General features: G+C 48.4%; 1 protein-coding gene across 1 annotated transcript in view; it reads left to right on the forward strand.

The window, feature by feature from the left end:
- Positions 1-19,358, forward strand: part of TMEM61 (transmembrane protein 61) — a 41,306-nt gene extending 21,948 nt beyond the window's left edge. Inside the window, exons 1-4 of the mRNA XM_039887253.1 lie at positions 8,180-8,752; positions 9,074-9,223; positions 13,199-13,548; positions 18,919-19,358. Of these exons, the coding sequence (XP_039743187.1) occupies positions 8,465-8,752; positions 9,074-9,223; positions 13,199-13,548; positions 18,919-19,204 (1,074 nt within the window). The 5' untranslated portion in view covers positions 8,180-8,464 and the 3' untranslated portion in view covers positions 19,205-19,358. Of the gene's footprint in view, positions 8,753-9,073; positions 9,224-13,198; positions 13,549-18,918 lie in introns of the transcript that reaches the window.
- The last annotated feature ends 2,744 nt before the right edge of the window (positions 19,359-22,102 follow it).

Genomic DNA, 22,102 nt, shown 5'->3' on the forward strand with positions numbered 1-22,102 from the left:
GTGTGATGCCCCTGAGGTCTCAGAGCCAGTGTGTGGCCCATCTGGGCCTGGACCCTGAGGGTCCTGACTGCAAGCCCAAGGTGACAGAAATTCAGAACAGTGACTTCAACTCACCCAAGTAGAGCAAAATTCCCCTTGATACCTGCCTAGTGCCTGTTGACACATTGGCATTAGGGTAGCTGGTCCGGATGAGTGAGGCTCCAGTTTGCATTCCAACGTAGGGATTTACAAGGAAGCAGTGTCAAATTGCTTCTAGAAATGGTACGGTTTCCTGCAGGCCTGGGCCTTTGCAAAACCATAATAGGAACCATTGTTCATTCGATGATTCAGGGCCTTCTGGAAGGTGGACTACGTGACACACTTCTCCTTGAATAAAGTTCCAGGAAGTGTTTCCCTCTGTGTAGACAGTTTGGTCTGATTTTTCATCTTAGGAAAAAGACATCAAGTGAACCTGGTGTTTCCTTGATGTTTGTTCAGCCAGGGAATGACTATAAGTCAGATTTGACTATAACCGGCTCTTTGCAGATACCTGGTATCAGTGGCTCTTTCTGTCCCTTTTCAACAGGCTCTGCTCACTTAGAAGGATAGCATGTGGTTAGGAGCACAGACCCTAGACCCGGGCAGTGTAGGTTCATAATCCTAGCTCTACTATTTACTAGTTTGGGCAGGTGACTTAACTCTCTTTAGCTCAGTTTCCCCATCTGTAAACTGGGTGGCTGTGAGAATTTAAATTAGTTCATTTTGTAAAGTGCTGAGAATAGTGCCTGTCACATAATAAGTGCTATGTAAGTGTGAGCTATTCTGTGTCTTCTCCATCTGTCTCGCCTTGCCCTCTCTTGACGGGATGTAATAGAGAGCAAGGGACGTGAACATTTATAAAGTGGCATTATAGCTGAAGCACTTTACATACGTAATTTGTGAAACTCTTCATAGCCATATAAGGTAGGAACTCTCATCCTTATTTGACCAATGAGGAAATAGAGGTTCACTGTGAGGAAGTGGCTAGTGCTGATCACCCCTGCTGCAGAGAAGTGACCCAGTCCTCAAACCCAGGCTGGGGCATTCTCTGCTGTCTTCCCTGTCTTTTGGCCCTAGTCCCCTAGGCCCTTAGCTGTCTCTCAGTATCCACCTCGCACTGATCTATCAGGCCTGGGCATCAGAACAGATACTGAGAGTGTTAGAGTAAATAATACTGACTGCTTTGACAAATAACCCTCAAATCCCAACACTTACCATGCTAGAGATTTCTCATTCCCATCACAGTTTAATGCAGGGCAGGTATGGTGAGGGGGTCTATTCCACACAGTCACTTGAGGACCGAGAGTCCTTTTATCTAGTGACCTTGCCACCCTCCAAGGGCTCAGAGTGCCCTCCAGTCCTCTGCAAAGTAAAGGGGTTTTAGAGGTAGAGGCTGTGTCTGCTTCTTCAGAACCTCACCCTGCCCAGGACACATGAAATATACATTTGCTGAATTGAGAGGCTCATCAGGGGGTTGTTTGGGGAATACCTAACTCTGCCTAAGAAAGGTGGGGAAGTGTTCACCAAAAAGGGTACATCTGTGTTGGGTATCAAAGGATGAACGAGAGTTGCCTGGATAAGGTGTAGGGGAAGGGCATTCTGAGCAGTATGGAACAGAATGTGCAAAGACGCATGGATAGGAAAGGTAAGGGTCCAATGTGTCAGGTCCAAGGGTCACAGAGTAGGAGGTTAGGGGAGGGGAGAAGAGGCTGGAGAAGTAACCAGGACTGCAGTTAGAAGGTTCCTGTTCCTCATTGTTTCTTATCCTTCAAGTGCCAGCCCCAGGCCTCCTCCCCAGGACTCTAGGATGTGGGGAGCCATCTTTTGTTCTTGGAAGCATTGATGGCAGGCCATTTTAGCCTAGAATGATCCTCACAGTAGCCCAGTGAGGGAGAAAGAGTATATATAATTATGGTCCCCGTTACTTTTATTGTCTAATTGCTTATCGCTATTTTATTTCTTAAAATTTGACTTTTGTTTATTGAACTTATGTGTAGTGAAATTGCTAAATTCACTCATAGATTCTTTTGGATTTTCTACACAATCCTATCATGTACAGATAATGAGTTTTATTTCTTTTGTATAATCCTTACACACTTTCTTTCTTTTCCTTACCTTATTGCATTGACTGGGATGTCCAATAATTAATGATGGCAGACATCCTTGTCTCTTTCCTGATCTCAGAGGGAAAACTTTCAGTATTTCACTACTAAGTATTAGTCAGCTCAGGCTGCCATAACAAAATACTATAGACTGGGTAGTTTAAACAACAGAAATTTATTTCTTGCAGTTCTCAAAGCTGGGAAGTCCAAGATCAAAGAGCTGGGAAGGTAGATTTCATTCTGAGGCCTCTTCTCTTGGCTTGTAGGCAGCTTCCATCTTGCTCTGTTTCCATCTGACCAGAGAGAGGGGTCTATTCTTATAAGGACACCAGTCCTATCATATTAGGGCCCACTTTTATGATATCATTTAACCTTAATTACTTCCTAAAAGCCCTATCTCCATTTACAGCTATACTAGGGGTTAGAGTTTCAACATATAAATTTTGGGGCAATATAATTCTATCCATAGCAAGGCTAGCATTTACTGTAGATTTTTTTTTTTTTTAGTAGATGCCTTTAATCAGATTAAGTTTCCTTCCCTTCTAATTTGCTAAGCATTTTTTAAAACTCAGGAGTTGGGGTTGAATTTTATCAAATGCTTTTTTTTATACCTATCAAGATAAACTTATAGATTTTTCTCTATTTTGTTGTGTTAATAAGATTTTTTCAGTCGTTCTTAACTGAGGGTAATTTTTCTCCCTGGGGGACATTTGACAATGTCTGGAGACATTTTTGATTGACTCAACTGGTGTGTGTGTGTGTGTGTGTGTGTGTGTGTGTGTGTTACTAGTAACTCATGAGTAGAAATTGGGTGTTGTTAAACATCCTATGGTACACACAACTGGGCCCCATGATGAGAATTATCCAAACAAAAATGTCAATAGCGCCAAGATTATACTGATCGATTTTTGAATGTTAAACCAACCTTTCTTTTGGGAATTCAACCACCTTGGTTGTGATATAATATTTAAAAACCCTCGAATGCTGCCTTTTGCTGGGGTGGGAGGGAAAACTTTCCAGGATCCTCTGGGGACGGGGTGGGGGTGTGAGCAGGAGATATTTGTGATTCTGAATTGTCAGAGCCCAGTTGGGGGAATGGTCAGTGGAGATGATGTTCATTTTGATTTATTTTATCCCAAAGGCTGCAAATACTGGGTGGCAGCCATTCACTTTCTGAGTCTTAAGTATCAAAAAAAGAGTGCCCTTGGATGTGGATACAGACCAACCTCAGGCCACCTCATCCGCCACTTACAGCCACCATCTCTTCCTCTTGCCCCGCATGCCATTCAGGCAACTCTCCTTTTCATTAGTGTGACTTTCTTCAAATGGGCTTACTTATGCTAAGTGGTTCTTATATTCAACACACATTTAATATATCATTTCATTGTAATTTATATTATAGTGCATGTTCACTGAAAGAAAATGTGTATTCAACACTGTCCAGTATCATTGTGTCAATAACATCCAATGAGGTCGATGCTACATAGTACGTAGAGGTTATATATTTCACATTATGTGGAAATCCTTAGTGATTTGTTAGAGGTATTTAAAAGAGTGTTTTAGTGATATTCAGAAAATTGATTGGGCTCTTTAGGTGGGCTGTGAACACAGTATAAATTTTTTTTGTTTAAAATACTGGAACATAAGCTCCTGCAGGCCAAGTTTTCTCCAGCTGCCTGGAGAGCCACTGTGATTAAGGGACTTCTAATAGTTCCAAAGAACAATCTGGAAGTTTCCAGAATGATGAGAGAAAACAAATACATCCTAGAGTTGTTAGCTATATGACCCAAGGGACCTAGTACCAGAGTCCTAGGATATCAGGGGCAGAGAGAGGGAGGGGTCCTGGGAAAGCAGGTAGGCCAACCCTCCCTAGCTGACATAAGGAAAAATGGTGGCCCAGTGACCCAACCTGGGAAGGGACTGGCCCAGGGCCGAAAGATGAACTAATGATTATGTAAAGCAAGATCTCCTGCCTCCGATGTCAGTGCTTTTTTCTACTTTCCCTAGTCCAAAACTCATCTAGTCCAATCATTTCAGTTACTAATGGGGGTCCCAGAGATGAATGACTTGGCCAGGGTCACTTTGTAGGCTAATGGCAAATTTGGGTGTAAAAGCAGAGCATTCAGGCCTGTCAGCAACTTTAGTTATGTCACATGCAACTCTTTATTTCACTGCTGAGAAACCAGGCCCAAAAAGGGTAGCGACCAATTGTATTTTCCCCAGAATCTGGCTTTGCTGCTGCTGGCATCCTCACTTGGGTGGGTGGAGGTGCCATTCAATGAGCATTGACCACAGGAGACAGGGCAGCTTTGGGGGAAAATGGTGATTTGATTTGAATGGGTTGAGTGGGAGGTTTTATGGGACATCGGCCATTGGGTGAGTGAGGCTGGGGTTGGGAATGGATTAGCCTAGGAAGCAGGAGTTGAGGCAGGAGTTGAGGCAGGAAATACGGCTCTTCAGAAATCCTAGGTTAGCAGATGATTCCAAAAGAGCCTATATGCCCGTCGAGAAAGCACAGACTCTGAACAATCAAAGTCCAGGATTTCTACTAGATTTGGATGGGAACTTGCCGATTAGCGAGTCCAATTCAGAAGAAAGAAGAGGAGAGGAAGAAAGAGAATTAAGCCCCAGAATAGTCTCAGAGCTTGAAAGGGCCCTACCTTTTTAGAGATAGGGAACTGAGGCTGAGAGGGGGCAAAGACTTGGCCAAGGCCACGAGTCACAGTCCAGACCCAAACCAGGCCTCCTGTCTGGCCAGCTTCCTCCCTTCTGCCCTATTTCAGCATATTGAGAATAGCTTTCCTTCCACACTGACAGTCAGCTTGCTGTATCTTTCTCAGACTCTCTAGAAATGGAGGGAGCAGCTGGCTCTTTCCCAGAATCTGAGCCCTTTCATGTGTCATCCCTGGAGTCAAGGCTGTTGCCAGCCTTCCATCCACACACTCTCCCAGCTTTAGACCTTTGTCTTGGCTGGTAGACAAGATTTCCTCCTCCTACCGGCCTGCATCTCCCCCGCTGCAGCCATGGGCTCTCCCAGAACAGAGGCCCCAGAATAGCACAGGGCCATCTCACTTGGGAAGAATATGCCTTCCAAAAAAGCTGAGGCCTTGAGGTTCTAATTCTTTTCTTACCCACAGATGGCAGTTTCCTCTTTGAGAACATGAACTCAGAGGATGCAGCAGCTCCTTGCCTCTCCATGAATAGACTGTCTCCTAAGTACAGAATTCCAGGAACCCCCAGAGCCATAGAGACGAGGGCCACAGGCCTTTCAAGGTCAGCTGCATGGGTAAGAGCATATCCCTTGAAGAATGGCTGGAGCCAGCTCCAACAGTCTGAATAATTTATCCTGGCACCCAGTCTGGTGCAACTCGGGACCAACAGGAATTTCCCATAACCCCACTCACCTGCCTTCAAATCATCTGCATTAATTGATTGTCCCCTTCACATAGTATTCACTGAGCACTTACCATGTGTTAAGCCTCTTCTAGGCACTAGAATTTTTTGGATATATCAAATACAACAGACAAAGATCCCTGCATTCAAGCAATGAATATTTTAAGATGGCGGTAGTTAAAAGAGACTTCTGTACTATTTTATATATACTATTTTATATATACCCAGAAGTAAGGAGTATAGAGTTTCAGTGTTGGATACACCTGAATTTAAACTGCTCTGTTCTCTGATCAAGTCTGCTCCAAGACTGGATTCTCAAAGGAAATGAAAACATTATGTCCTACACAAAAACTTACACATGAAAGTTCACAGCAGCTGTATTAGTAGCATCCAAGAAGTAGAAACAACTCAAATGTCCATCAACTGATGAACAGGTAAACAAACTGTGGTATATCCTTACTGATACATGTTACGACATGGATGAACTTTGAAAACAGTGTCCTAAGTGAAAGAAGCCAGACATAAAAGACCACATGTTATATGTTTCCATTTATGTGAAATGTCCAGAATAGGTGAATAGAATAGTGGTTGCCTAGGGCTGGAAGGGATGGAGGAATTAGAGTGTGATGGTTAAAGGGGTGTAGGGGTAATGAAAATGTTCTAAATTTATTATGGTGATGGATGCACATCTCTGTGAATATACTAAAAGTCACTGAATTGTACATGGGTGAGTTTTATGGTATGTGAATTATATCTCAATAAAGCTGAAAAAAAAAATTCCTACCACATAGGGCCTTTGGGGATTAAATGGCTTAAGTATACGATGTACCTAGTATAGTGTCTGGCATTTAGTAGTCAATGGATGTTAGCTTTTATTCCGTTCATAATTCTTAATAGGCTGCTTTATACGAAGCCCAGCATAAGAATGACATACCTTGTGGTAATCTGTATTGTGCCTGGAGCAGATGCTCCTTCCTTACTCCTGGTCCCAGCCCTTTCTTTGCCTGGTGAAATCCTATATGTAGCACAACCCGGCTAAGATGCCACCTCCGTGAAACCTCCCTAGTAGTCTATCTAGAAATCCTGGGGTGTTTTCTGTAGTATCCCTGACAAGAAACATTCAGAGGCAAGATCTTGTCACAATATGGCCTGTTTCCAAATTCTTTGCGCACACCGTTATTCAATGTGTCCTGCCCTCTGTGTCCAGCATGGTACCTGGCATGGAGGGCATGATCCTATAATGAAAGTGTTTATAACACATAGACTGTCTTCCCTGGCAAGCACCTGTGATGGGTAGAATTCTCAGATGGCCCTCATGACCTTTGCCCTCTGCTTACATGGCAAGAATTTTGTCGACTTAATTGAGTTTACTAATCAGCTGACCTTAAGACAGAGAGATGGGTGGGTCTAACCTGATGACAGGTTATCAGAGTTTTCTTCCTCTAATAGCAGAAAAGGTTGTCAGAGAGCTTCAAAGTGGGAGACAGATTTGGCTCAGGTTTTCCATTGCTGAGCTGGAGGAGGCTACAGGGTAAGACCTGAGAGCACCCTCGGGGGGCTGAGAGCAAGGCACTTGTCTCTCAGCCTTTGTGATTTTGCTGAAGTAACAAACAAAAATGAGTATGATATTGCTATGTCAACAGTAATTGAAAAATAAATTAAAAAAAAAAGAAAAGAAAAGCAACTGGCAGATGACTTGTAATAAGCGGATGCAAGTGGTGGCCCTCTTCCCTACCCGCCTGAAGCAGAAGCTGGTGACCAATTTTCTCCTCTGAGTCTCCCACCCAGTGGCAGGGAACATCCAAGGAGCTGCTTGCTCGGAAAGGGTCTGTAAGTATGACCAAGCCTGTGGGCCTCCCAGAGCTCCCCAAAAAGTGGGGAAGAGGTAGACGGAGCCAGAAGAGCTGAGCCAGATCCCTGGGTCCTAATCAGGGCCTAGTCTCAGTGGTCCTGACCGTGCTAGGTCTGGCTGGGTCCTGAGCCAAATCACAACTAATCTCTGTCCTCTGGAGGGGAGGTCACCACTGACTAAGGAGATTCACAAATAAAGCCACTGTAATATGAGAGTGCACCCTGCGGAATCCTTGCAATGCTGAGGGGACTCAGGTCCTGTTCCCTGCCTTGCTGGGGTAGCAGGAAAAGACAAAAACCAAACCCAGATCTGGGCTGGTCTGGGAACTGGCTCCCTTTGACCCACATGAACTTTTCAAGGTTTAACCAGCCTCTGACTTTGTCCAGCCTTTGAACATGCTGTTCCTTCAGCCTGGATGCTAAGCCCCATTCTCATCTTTCTAAGACAACTCAGATGTCCTCCCATAGAAGAATTCTCTCTCTCTCTTCCTCTCCGCCTCTCTTCTTTCCTGCCTCTATCTCCTCTCCCCCCCCCCCCCCCCGCCTCCCCACCACCACCCAATTTCTCTCACAAATAAACACACAGCTGACCCTACCTCCAGGCGCCCAAATCACCTGTCCACAAAAACTGCTTTTAGTCTGCATTTGTTAAATGGCCCAGAGCTTAACCTGCACTGTTTAACTCATTCAATACTCAACAGACCTGTGAGTTGGGATCCTCAGCTTTCCTTTGACACAAAAGGAAGAAGGTTCAGAGAAATTAGGTCACACAATAAGTGGGGAGGCCCTGCTCCCAAGCTCCACTCTTTCTGGACTCTCACTATCTGGGGCAGTGACCTCTAATTGGGGCTGGGGGGAAGCACTTACATGTGGGCCATTATTTCTGTGAATGCCTTCCGCCTCACGATGTGAGGTCCTGGTGGGCCTGCCCGGAGGGCTTGCTCTCAGATTGTCCGCTGTGAGAAGAAAAAGCCAGTTCCTCAACGGAGTAGCAAAAACACTTAGGCCAGCGACTCTCCCTCTTTGGGCCTCAGTTTCTCTTGCTGTAAAATGGGAACGAAAGGGCAGGGTCTGCTAGAGTCCCCTTTGACTGAGAGCTGATGGCTCATGAAGCAGTTCATCTCCGTTCCCAAGCCTGCCCCAGTGAGATCGTGGGGGTGGGATGGCCGCAAGGACAGAGGTTCCTGACAGTTCTAGGGCGGTTCCAGATAACAGCCGCTCCCCTGGCGCTGGTAAACCCCAACCCCCACCAACCCATCTCGCGCTGTCACTTTCAGATCCGGCGGGGCCTCTTGGGTGGTGGCGCGGCATCTAGCGCCTCCTGGAGCCGGGTTCTCCCGACTCTTCGTCGCGTGCCGCAGCTTGCGAGGACGCGGATCCCAGGAGAGGTGCGGCGGGCCGCGCCCGAGCCCAGGGCGCCTGGCTGCAGTCGGCTCCGCCAAGTCGAGGCCGGGGGCGGGGGCGGGGGGACGGTCACCACCGGAGTCGAGGGCGAAGCCAGGGCTCCGCGCGCTCCTCGGCACCCGCGTTAGCGCCTCCGCCGGGTTGCAAAGCCGCTGCGGGAGCGCGCTGTCCCGGGACCGGAGCCTGCCGGGGCGAGCCGGGCTTGGCACCTCTGCTCCGGGTGCCGGGCGGCGGGAGCGGACCTGGGGACAGGCGAGGTGAGACCCCGGGACGAGACCCGGCGCCTGACCTTAGCACTTTTGCAGGGTGCGGAGAGCGGGGCTAGAGGAACCGAAAGACACTGTTCCCAGGTTCGTGTCACCCTCCTGTCTGACAGCCACCATGCCTTTACCCGCGCCGGGCTCCCCAAGCCTGGACCACGCCTGACCGCCTGCCTCGCGATGGCTGCGCCCGCGGTGGGTACATCCTTCCTTCTCTTCCTCCTTCAGGAGCATTTTGGCTCTTCCTAACGCCGACCCCACCTGGACCCCTTCCGTTCACCTTGACCACAGTGGCTTGGTGCGCAGTCTGGACACCCAGGTCTCCTCCTGTGTTCTAACTCTCTGGGTGGCCTAGGGCCATGGCACTCAGGGCCTCAGTTTACCCGGTGATTACATGGAGATGGTCGTGGCCACTAGTTCAGACAATTTAGTTCTCTACAGAAAATTGGCATCTGAAGTTCCCTTGTTAATAGCAGTACAAAACGGGGGGACGGGAGGCATGGAGAAGCCCAGTGTCAGAGCCAGGGTCTATCCTCTGTCCAGCTCTGTGTTACCATGCTTCACTTGCAGCTTGCCATCTTTGCCGTCTCATCTTCATAACTTGTTCCTCCCTGGGAGGCAAGAATTTGAGCTCAGAGATGTTGAGCAGCCTGCTTAAAGTCACAGAGCTAACATAGAATGGCCATAGTTAGAGGGAGCAGTAAATCCGAGGCAGGAAAAGGCCTCTTCTGGCTGGTGGGAGGTGGGGGTTCTGGGAGAGGGTGGTTGGTGTTTGGGCTGAGTCTTGAAGGGGTGGGTCTGTGAATGAGGGCCCTGGATGGAGACAGGTGGAGAGAGCAACACCTACAGAGGCCCCCAGGTCGCAGGAGTTCAGGCGTGTGTGGGTGTCAGGGAGCTGAGGAAGGGGGCCAGCCTGGCAGGCCCTGACTGAGTGCCAGGATCAGAAGTGGGACTTCTCTGGGACTGGGATTATGCCCTCCAGGGCAGGGGGCCATTTCTTCTTTCCCCATCAGAGTACTACTAGGTACATAAGTGTGAGAGGTGAAGACCACTGAAGACCACTCTCTGAAATGGGCCAGAGGGAATCTTGGGCCAGAACATCTTGCCGATAGTCAGAGCCCTGATCTGTAATAATAATGAAAACCACCGTACACCAACAGAACAGGCTGTCCTTCATCTAGTGAACCTTCCATCCTCTACCCTCTGGTAGTGTCAGGTTGGCATGCATCTTGTCTGCCCATGGAAGATCCACATGGAAGGAAGGAGACCCACACAGAGGGAGATGATCAGTGACCACGACACCTGTGAGAACACGTGAAGGGCAATCGCAAGTGCTTGTCTGAGGCCCAGGAGGTGTCAAGGCAGGAAGGAGGGCAGTACATTCTGGAAAGCAAGAACTGCCTGTGCCAAAAACTTACAGATACATCTCTTCACGGCAAAGTCTCGACTTTATGTATTAAAAATATAGATAGATCTAGTTGTACACACACACACAGGGATTTGAGTCAGACTAAACCTAGGTTCAAATTCAGCACTGATCTTGGACAATCTGTCATCCTCAAAACCCCAGTGTCCTCAGAACATAATGCTGTTTTGAAGGTTAAGTCACAGAACACCTGTAAAGTGCTTGGTGTGGTGCCCAGCCTGTGTAAATGCCCAGCGCACACCTGCTGTCACCATCATTGTGTATGTAGGCCAAGGGAGAAATGGGAAGGAAACATTCACGTGGGGGTCATACTCATCTCTGAGGGGAGGGCTGAACAATTATTTATATTTTGCATTTTTATTCCCTTCTGTAGTTTTTCTCTTTTTTTCTACAATAAGCAACTATTGCTTTTATAGAAAGTAAAAAGCACCATAAATTAACTTATGCAGGAGTGAGTTCTTCAAGTGTTGAGGGACTCAGCCGTATCTGGCTTTGGGCAAAGTCTCTCACCTTTTTGGGCACCATCTGCTCATTTGCAAAGCAGGAATTTCTTTTCCTGCCCTGTTGTGGTTGAGTCAGATGTGATGACGCTCAGTGTGAAGGGTAACTGTCAAATGTTGCAGTATGCAGTCCAGAGCTTATTGTCATTGATCCGCTGGTTAGTCTTTTAAGTTGGTTTCTCCAGCTGTCTGACTTTGGGGAGAGAGTAGTCAGGTTCTTCTCCCAACCCTATGAAAATACATTCAGCTGGAGACAGGAGATACTTGCCCCAAAGACAGATTCATAGGCAGAGAACTGCAGGTAATTTACAAATGGTAGTTTTTTTTTTCTATATGCTTTTGGTGGTCTGGGGGCTCTGAAAGATTAAGGTCCTCTCCTAGAGACCATGTTACAAGGATACATTCTCTCACACATGCACATGCACACATTTTAACACACATTCGGGAAGATGCCCTTTTAAAAAAATTAATTTATTTTAAATTATAGTTGACATAGAGTATTATATTAGTTTCAGGTGTACAACATAGTGATTCAACATTTATGTACCTTACAAAGTGATCACCACCATAAATCTAGTAACCATCTGTCACTGTACATAGTTATTATGATGTTATTGACTCTATTCCCTACATTGTACCTTATATCCCCACGACATGTTTTATAACTGGAAGTTTGTACTTCTTAATCCCCTTTCCCTATTCCTCCCCTCCCCAACACCTCTGGTGGGAACATACCCTATTGATAGCTTCAGCTACTGTATCTTGAACATTGTGCCATGTCCCAACACTTCCCTAAGAGCATGCCTTTGAATGGCTTTGAAGCAGAGTATCTTTCAGATGTACCCCATTTGGCATTTCAAATGAGGTAGCAGGCCCAGAGCAGTTGGGAAGCTTACCCCAGGACACATCTGGTGTGCTGCAGGGTGGGCACTAAAGCCAGGCCTCTGTTCCACGGCTGGGTGCTGGAGCAGCTGGACTCCTGTGTTCCCTCCCCTCACCCGCTTCTCCTAGCTGTGGGGTAGGCTTTTTAGACAACAAGCATTTGCCCAGCAACACTTTCCTTCATTTAAGAGAATTTCTTCAACAAATGTTTATTGAGCAGCTACTATGTGCCAGGCACTGGGAGATATAGCAGTGAACAGGGCCAATAGGGACAGCAAAGGAGAAATTAAACACAGTTAAGTGCCGCGGTCCAAGAAGGCCCAGGGGACGTGGGTGTTTAAAGCGTCACCAGCAAAGTCTTCTTGAGTGGGGGCCAAGTTAAGCCTTGAGGGGAGATAAAAGCAAATTAGCAGGGAGAGAAAACAGCATGTACAATGGCCTAGAGGTTGGCTTAGGGCACAACATGGACTTGGGTTTCAGCCTCTTCCTGTCTGTATGATCTGTGGGGCCAGGTTCCCTCCCAGTGTTTTTTCTTTTTTTCCTGTGCACTTTTCTTTATTTAATTGAAATAATACTGTGTACTTGATTATGTTATTAAGCTGAAAAAGGAAGCCATCATGAGCATTTCCCCATTAAACATTTGAGCTGAGCTAAATTCTTAAAAAATCAGTCATTAATATTCCATCTAGAGGTTACGCCATGGTTTACATGCCATTTCCCTAGAGCTGGACATTTAGGCTCTTTCCAAATTAGGATTATTATAAATAAGGCCATGGTGACTTTGCACAACTTTTTGCACAATTTTGTCTTCTATCATGAATTTCAACTTCAGACTTCTCAGTGCCCTCCATCGCACTTGCTCCTTTATTACTCTGGGTTTCAGCGTCATCCTGTCAAATGGAGATTTAAGTGTCGACCTCTCGGGATTGTGACCGGGGTGAAGCGAGGCAATGAGTAACCAGCAAGCCCCAATCCCGGCAGGCCTTGTGGACCCAACATGTGTTCACTCTCCTCCCTCCCTGCCCTGGTAGGCACAATGGGGTCTTATACCCACCAGGCAGATGAGACCTCTGAGGCCTGGAGAAGGGCCCGGAGTGAACATGGCCACACTTACTGAGCTACTGGGTCTTAGGCATGGTGCTAGGAACTTTAGACACATTTTCTGTGACTTTCAAGACAGCCCTGCAAAGTTGAGAACACAATCTCCATTTCACTGATGAGGAAACTGAGGCACAGAGGACTCAAATGACTCTCCAAGGTTGCACAGTGACTTCAGGTGGAGGAGGACTAAAACCTGGGTCTCAGTATCCAGCAGGTCTCTCACATGCCCATTTACTCTCGTCTGTCCTTCTCCATGTCCAGACCTGTGACAGGGGCCGTGTGGCCTCCACCCTCCGCTACTGCATGACGGTCAGCGGCACGGTGGTTCTCGTGGCTGGAATACTCTGTTTTGCTTGGTGGAGTGAAGAGAATACAGGTGCCCAGCCTGGCCAGCCGGCCTCACCCACTGGACACCCTGAACCTGAGGCCCTCAGAAACCTGCTCAGGTCCATCAGCTTCTTCTGCTGCGGTGCAGGTGGCCTGCTGCTGCTCCTTGGCCTTCTGTGGTCCATCAAGGCCAGAACCCAGGGGCCACCCCAATGGGACCCATATCACCTCTCCAGAGACCTGTACTACCTCACTGTGGAGCCCTTGAAAAAGGAGAGCTGCAGGTCAGTGGGGCAGGATGGGGGAAGCTGGTAGGGGCCATAAGTGGAGGGCACTATTTCATCATTATTCATTTGCTCAGTAAACCCTCATGCGCTTCCTCCTCTGGACCAGCTTTGTCTATGCCCTGAGGACTTGAAGGCTGATCAGCCCAATCTTGGAGGAGTTTAAGGCTCCATAACAGAAGTAGATCTTGATAAGCCAGAGTAGTTAGAGCTGTGAGAGAGACTCAGACATTGGCCTGTGGAGACATGGAGAAATCTAGGAAGGCTTCTTGGAGGAGGTAGCAGCTGAAAATAGCATAGGGGTTAAAAGCCCAGGCACGCGTCAGAGTAGGATCCTCTCCTGGTTTTATTACTAATTAGCAGTAGGGCGTCAAGTAGATTGTGCAAACCCACTGAGCCTCAGCTTGCTCATCTGAAAACTCCTGTATGGTACTTAATGGGCCAGACACTGTTCTAAGTGCATTTTGTATATTTACTCATTTAATCCTTACAGAGGCCCTCTGAAGTAGGAGACCGAGGAGACCGAGGTACGAAGATGTATGTAACTTGCCTAAGGACACCCAGCTAGTGTGTGTCAGGGCCAGGACTTGGACCCAGAGTTTATACTCTCACCCACTCACTAGCTCAGGGGACACGGGGAGAATTAAATGAGATGACATGTATGTAGAACTTAGCCCCGTATCTGGCACACGGTAGATGCACAGTAAATGTTAGCTTTTTTTCCAGTGGCTGAGGTGATGAGAGGCAGTTTAGGCAGGTGGAAGAGGACATGTGGAAGCTCAGGTGGGATGTGGAGTGCAGACCAAATCTTGCATTAAGACAATATATTTCAATATATTTTTGTTCCAAGGAGGCTTTTTAGGCATTTTTTCTTAATCTTCTACATGAAATTTAAATACCACAGATATGCAACATATTTACTTATATTCTGTATGTATATCTGTGCTTTATACATAAGAACAGCATCACCAATATACCAAGAACCAATTCTGGCCCTGTTAAGAAAATGAATTATGCATGCACTTATTCTGTACTTATTCATCCAACCAAGTATTGGGTGTGCCTATGTATCAGGGACCTGTATACATCTTCTCCAGTCCTTCTGTCCCCTGCAAGGTAAGAATTGCTGTTGTCATTTACAGAAAAAGATGGTGAGGGTTATACAGCTAGAAAGCAGCAGAGCCTGCTGGCTACACAGCTTGCATTCTCTCACACCTCTTTGTAAGCACCAGATTTGGATGTATTAGAGGGTAAGCCAGACATCTGTGAGCTGGCCTGGGACCTGGACACCTTCTTCCCTTAAAGGGGAAAATGCATCCTGAGTTAAGGAATGTAACAGATTATTCCCACAACTGGCCTGTGAATTCTCAAGGTCAGAGATGATAGAGTATTCAACAGAGGCCACTTAGTCCAGTGGTTAAGCCTTGGTTTGACCCAATGGTTAGAGGACAGGGCAGGGCCTTGGGGACTCTCCAGCCAAATCCTTCACTTCTCAGATGAGAATCCTGGGTCTCAGAGAGACCAGTGACCTAGCTGGTCACACAGTGAGTTAGTTGTCTGTTGGAACCAGGCCAGGCCTCAGGGAGCTCTGGCCCAGAGCCTGTCCCTCTCCACTCACTGTGGCCTGAGTGTAGGGATTGGGTGTTGTCTGTACACACAGCCATGTTGATCCAACAGGGTCTAGGCCACAGCCGTGTCTGTCAGGTGGGGCCACTTGACCTTCATTCCCTGCCAGGCCAGGGAAGAGGCCCACTCTGCAGGATGCAGGGTGTCCCTGGCCCATCAAATTTAGAGACCCAACTCTTTGATTCAGAACTGAGTGTTGGGGAGGCTGCTTCTGCTAATGGCTCTTCCCTGTCCCTGGGGCTGACTCAGCCCAGCCCTGCCACCTGTTAGCCCAGCATTTGGCCCCCATGGGGAGGCCACTATGCTGTTCCTGTCTCAGGCACCTTACTCTCTGGAAGGTGCCTGGCTGTGGGTAAATGCAGGTCAGAGACAAAAGCTTCCTAGACCGGTGGCTTGGCCAGATTTCTTCGTCTCTTGGGGCCTCAGTTTCTCCATTTACTCATCTACTTATTCTTTCACACATTTAGCTGTATTTACTGAGCACCTATTATGTGCTGAGTCCTATGCAGGACACTGACAAGACAACACTGTACAGAACAGATAAAACCCTTTCCCTCTGGGGGCTCCCATCTTATGGGTGAGCCCCTACATGAGGTGTCTGGACAGGAGGCCTCCCAGGGCCCCCACCCACTGAGTACAACAGAAAAAGCATGGGCCTATTCAAACATGCGGGTTTCAGTCTGCTCTTTCTTTTTTTAAGCTGTGTCCTTGAGCATATTAGACTCTCTGAGCTGGGTCTAATTCCTCACCTGTCAGGTGGGGGGGGACAGACCTGTTCCCTAGGGTCGCCGTTAGGCTCGGATTAGAAGATAGGTGTGTAAAGTTTGTGCTCACATTAGTGCTCTGTAGTTTACGACGTATTGTTATGCTCGCTAACTGATTTGAGCCTCAACTGCTCATACGTGGAGCAGCTTATGAGGCAAGTATAAAGATTAGGCCCATTTTACAGACGAGAAAGCTGAGGAATGAGGGGGTTAGAGGATGGATCGGGAGAAGTGTGATAGGTGGAGTTGGCTTGAATGTTGCAACCAGAGCTGGGGCTTTGCCGCTTGGTTGATGCGTGATTTTGACTCATCTGTACAGTGGCTGAGAGATGCTATCCCTCAGGGTTGTCATGAAATGTGAAATAGATGAGAGGGTTTAAGTGCTGGCAAACAGTATTTCATCTCTGTCCCTTCTCCTTTTCCTACCATGTTTGCCTGGCTCAGCTGAGGGCAGAGGAGCTGGTGCCAGGCCAGATCTCCTGCCCCAACCAGGCTCCAGAGAGTGGGTGAGCCCCAGCCTCAGTGGAGCTTCCTGTGCATGGGGACCAGAGTGGCAGCCCACCCCACACAACCTCAGGGTGCTACATCCTCCAGAACACACCATGAATGAGCCTCCCCATAAAGTGTGCAATATGTCTTCCCTGCGTGAGACCTCATGGTCTTCAAGTTCCAGCAATCTGAACCTTGACCATGGTGACTTGGGGCTGGGTGGGCCCACCTGGCTGCTAAGGTGACAGCAGGTAGCATGAGTGCCATTTCACATATGTTCTCAAGCACTTTCTGCTGTGGGCTCAGCTCACCCATGCCCTGCCTTGCCTGCTGTCGCCTAAGCAAACTCAATCCTTTGTCATGTCTCTAGAGTGTGGAGAAGTGGGGGTGTGTGCAGCAGGAGTGTGACTAGGAAGTGAGCAAGGCAGGAGATGTGGGGCTCTGGAAGCCTTATTACCCACATTTTTCTGTGTGTTGTCAAAGCTTTTTTCATTTTTCCATGCCTTGCATCTATGAAATAGGAATTGTTACCCCCATTTTACAGTTAAGGAGAAAGAGGCTCAGAGAGGGTGTGGACACAGTCTAGGTCACACAGCAATAGAACCTGGCTCGCTTGTCTCCAGGAACAATAATCTTTGCCTGCTCTCACCTGCAAAGGATGCTGGGAGTGCAGAGAAGGGTTAGGTCCCTTATCAGCTTCCTTAGCTTCAAAGCTCCTGGGCTGGCTTCCAGAGGAGGGTCTGTGAGGGAAGTTCGTAAGAGCACTGGACGGGGAGCCCCAGATTTGGCTTCTGGCTGGTGCCCTCCATCAGACTAGCACACAGGGTGGGGGTCAACCCGAGGCTCCCTGCCAGCCTGCTCCATGACTCTGTCTGTGACTGCAGCAGTGAGCCTGCCTTCCAGTGGGCTGCTCTGAGGGCTATAGTAAGCTTGAGATGAGAAGACACATTGCCTAGAGACAGGCTGCGTCTCTGACAGGTGATGGGTGCTCACATGAGTGGCATCAGCACATTCCCAGCATAGCTTCACCACCAGGCCCTGGAGTGAAATCCCCTCCATGTCCTCTTCTGTCCTCCGGGCCAGCCTCTGCCATCAGCCGCTCCCCTGTCTAGACGGGCAGGTCCACTGGTATGGACTGAGCTGCTTCCCTACCAGCTCCAAACTGATGACCCTGGGTGAGTGACAGCCTCTCTGAGCCTCTGGTGGCCTTGCTCTGCAGGAGACTGTGATGAGTTTTGTTGCCCATACCCCTTCTTCATGGAGACGTTTGAGACTTTGTGACTGGGGCCAATTTATGGACATGTGCTAATTGTCCCCTTGCATTCTCTCATTTAATCTCCACACAGTCCCATGAGGTAGGGGCCGTTATTGTCCTCATTAACAGGAGGAAACCAAGGCCCAGATTAATGGAATTACTGACCTTGATGTCCCTCCAGGAATATGGCAGAGGAGGGAGCCAGTGCCCAGACTCATAACCAGCCCCCAAGTGACTTGGAGTGGGAAGGGACCTTCGAGATCACCTAGTCGGCCTCCGTATCTGATTGGATCATTCCCAAAGCAGAAACAGCTCAGGCCTAGGATCAGTGACACTCTTGCCCCACAGGGTCATAAGAGGAGAAGGGAAAGGGACTCCTCAGAGGTGACCGGCGGAGACCCTGAGAAGACTGAGGGCCAGTATCATTCCCATCAGCACTGGTGCAAATGGGATGTGGGGACTTGTTCTTGGAATCTGGCTGCAAAGCCTGGTCGGAGGAGCCTCAGAGGACCTGGTGTCTGTGTCAGGTCTCTGCAGGGTGGTTCATGTAGGGGAGGTGGGGGAGAGTCACAGGAAAGCCAAGCTGTTCACAGACAGATGTGGTTGACTCTATCTCCGGAGGTATACAAGCAGAAGTATTTACTTGGTGGACTTACTGTATCAGAGCTTCAAACATCCTGACGGGTAAGGGAATTGAGGTCTGCCCTCCTGCTCTGAGCATCCACAACTCGGCTCTTGTAAGGGATATTACAGTAAGCTGGGAGTCTTTCTGCCCACAGACCATCACTCAGTCTTTCAACAAACATCCCCAAGCATATGCCCTCAGCCGCTGGACGCTCAAAGTCAGTCCCTGCCCTAGAAGACAACCAGGCAGGGTCAGTGTGGTGACAGAAGAAAGCAGTGTGGGAGCCCAGAGCAAGGAATTGGAGCTTTGCTGGGGGAGGGACCAGTCAGGTGAAGGAGGAGGGAAAGACTTTCCCTGCGGAGAGAACAGAGGAGGCACGAGGAGGCACAGTGGGCACATCAGGGAGTGGAATGGAAGAGCTGAGGTTAGCAGGGGCCGCTCAGGCCAATCTCCAAGTGTGTATATGGGACCCTGGGGAACCCACAGAGTGTGTGGACCAGGAGCTGGTCCATGCAGCTCTTCCTGCCCCCAGCCTTCCTCACTGTCTCCCTGGCATGCAGTAAGTTTTCCCCTTGCCTCTGCTAACAGCCTCTCTTCTCCTGTCCCTGTAGGACCCCAAAGCTTGTTGCCATCCCCACTTACGAGGAGGCCATGTGCTGCCCATTGGCCGAGGGGTCCCTGGTACCACCTGCATACGCCATGGAGGAAGGCCCGATGTGCAGTGCCTCCAGGGATGCCCTGCTTGGGACCCGGTCCACCTTGCCTCCACCCAGCTATGAGAGCATCATCCTTGCTGCTGATGCCATCCCTGGAGATACAAATCCTGGTGCTGCCTGCTCCTGCCCAGCTGGTTCAGATCACAGTGGAAGGAAGTTAAAGACTCTTAATAGGCCCTGAAGCCAGAGACAAATCTTGAGCTTCTTCTAGTGTCTGATACAGTGTCCGGTATATAATAAGCACTCAACAAATGTTTGTTGCTGAATGCCGTTTTATTTATCTATTGCTGTGTAACAAATGATTTGAAATCAGTCTATTTTATTATCTCTCATGATTCTCTGGGTTGTCTAGACCCACCTTGGTGGTTCTTCTGCCCCACATAATGCTGGTGGGCTACTGTCATCAGGGGCCCAGCTGGGCCAAGGCGGTATCCTCATACGGCTGGCAGTTAGTGCTAGCTGTCAGCTGGGAGATTTTATTGTGCACATGAGAAAATTGGGGCCCGGAGGCATAGCCAGGACTGGCTAAGGTCACACACTAAATTTATAACCAAAAGAACATGGACTCTTAATTTAGATCACCTATGCCTGGGTTCCACTATGTACCAGCTGAGTGACCTTGGACAAGGGACTTTACTTCTCTCTGCTGCAGTTTCCTCTTCTGTAAAATGGGAATTGGGAATTACAGTGGCACCAGCTCCTACCTCAGAGAGCTGAGCTGTGAGGATTAAAATGAGACGAAAGCAGCTGACATTGTAAGCTCACATTGACCGTGCAGGCTCAGAACTAATGCATTGAATGACAAATGCGGTTTTTTTTTTAGCCCAGTGACAGGTGTCTATCAAGTATGAAGTGATTGTCAGATTTTGTTAGTAGAGGTGACCACCCTCCCTCCACCAAGTGCAAATCTGGTCACGGCTTCCATATTTCCTGTGATGGGGAGTTCACAACCTGTCCTTACTTTCCAGATATGGCAGAAATGTCTGCTTTCTGTCCGGCTACATTTTGCATCCCTATATCTTCACATTACCCCATTCACAGAGGATAAAACCATCTCAGATTAAGCAACCTTCCTAAGGTCACACAGCAAGCTGGAGTTCAAAGTCCTGGAGCTCAGTCAGCTGGATAAGAGTGGCATTCCCTGAGGGCCTAATGAATGCTGGGCCGGGACCTCTGCCATTATTTCATACCCTCAAGTCTGCTCTGCTGCTGGCCACCTGCATATGTGGAAATTGAGCCTCAGGGAGGTAAAATCGCAGAGCATAAAGGCAGAGCCAGTGTTTCATTCAGGCCTGGATGGGCTCCTTGCCGAGATCCTCCCACTTAGGCCTGGACTCAGGTCTCCCTGCTTCTACCAGTGTCCCCTGCAGTCTCTTCTCAGCTCAGAATGGCCTGACCCTCCCCAGGTGGAAGATGCCTTTTCTAGGTTAAGAATCTTGAGTGGTTCCCAGCTCACTTTGGATAATGAAAGCCCACACTGTGGTACAGGCTGGGGCCAGGGTGTCTGGGCCGGCCCTTCCTCCTCTCACTTCCTCCCCGCCACCACCCCGCCCACCTCCTTCTGCTGTGTCAGTCCCGCTGTGGGCCTTTGTACTTTCCCTCTCTCTCTCCCCAAAGCTCCTCCCCAGGGCTTGCTCCTCACCTTCCTGCACCTTTGTTCAGTCTCTCTCTTCAAGAAGCGTCCTTGACCACTCTGTTTAAAACCGAGTCCCACCCATGCTCTTGCACTCCCAGCCCCCTTCGGGCCCTATTTGTTTATAATCCCTGTCACCATTTAACAATTTACCTTTTAAAATTTGTTTGTTTGTTTATTGTCTATATCTCCCCACCAGGACATAAGCTCCCTGAGAACAGGAAATTTTTTCTTTCTTTCCTTTATGTTTGTATCTCTAAAGCCTAGAAATGGTGCCTGGTACGAGGGAGATGCTCAGTAGGTATTTGTTGACTGAACAAATGATTCGATAAATGTTGGCTATTATTATCATTATTAGGCCCTCTCTTAACCACCCAAGCCAGATCTCATGAATCTTCTGTATTTCTCTCCTTCTCCATCACCAAATTCTGGATCCCCATTTGCGCCTCCTTTGCTTCCTCCCCTTCTCTCCTGTCTGTGCCTTGCTCTTGTTGCGGGAAGCGACACTCAACGGAGGAATTCGGAGGCTCAGACAACTTTGTTAGAGGAAGGAAAATTTAATGCTGGCGTAGAGCGAGGGGCATTCAACAGACCCAAAGCACAATCTCCCCTTGGTTAGATTTCTTACAGCTTATATACCCTGGCAGTGTCCGTGCAAGGGGTGCATGATTCCTTTGTCTGAGGTTTTACATGTCCCTCCTTACTCAGAGTTGGGAGGGGGAGCTTCGGGTGGGGGGCTGCAGGGGAGGAATTTCCAGAACCTTGGTCTTACAGGTCGTTTGCTTTGTAGAGTCTGAGACCTTGGTGTTATCAGCACCTTTATCAGATTCTTGAACAGAGAGACAGGACTCCTAGGCTTACAGATAGGGAGCAGCACTCATTGATGTCAGTGCCGCTCAGCAAGTTCCTTACCCAAAGGCTGAGCTCTCGCTGTAACACAGCAAACAGTTTTACAGTCTTGACATTCCTATGTCAAGACTACAGAGATAGAAAAGGGGCTGGAGAATCCTTGAGGTGGGTGATGCAGCTGTGAAAACATGTTAACTGAAGAGCATAGGGCAGAATGGGGGAAGAGAGAGCAGTTTTAACGGGCTGGGTCGGTTATTTCTGCAGGCGCTTTCCTTTGTATCTTTCATTACTTTCAGATGCCTCCTCTCCTCTCTCACTCTCCCTGGTATGATGGGGATGTAGGTTTGAGTTCTGCCTTGGTCCTGACCTTGCTGTGTGACCTTGAACTGGACATACAACACACAGATATACGACACACAGACACGCACACACAGACACACACCAGTTTCTCTTATGTATTATGAGGATAGGGGTAGGAATTTATGGGGCCCCCTGCAATTCCTAAAGGGTAAACGGGGTCGCAGGTTGGAAAGCGGAGCCTAGCTTCCCTCCTACCCCAAAGTGAGTAACCTCCCCAAGGCAGGTGAGTTAATGAGT

This window comes from Pteropus medius, unplaced genomic scaffold, assembly GCF_902729225.1.
Source record: "Pteropus medius unplaced genomic scaffold, Ma_sr-lr_union100, whole genome shotgun sequence".
In the NCBI taxonomy this organism is placed as follows: domain Eukaryota; kingdom Metazoa; phylum Chordata; class Mammalia; order Chiroptera; family Pteropodidae; genus Pteropus; species Pteropus medius.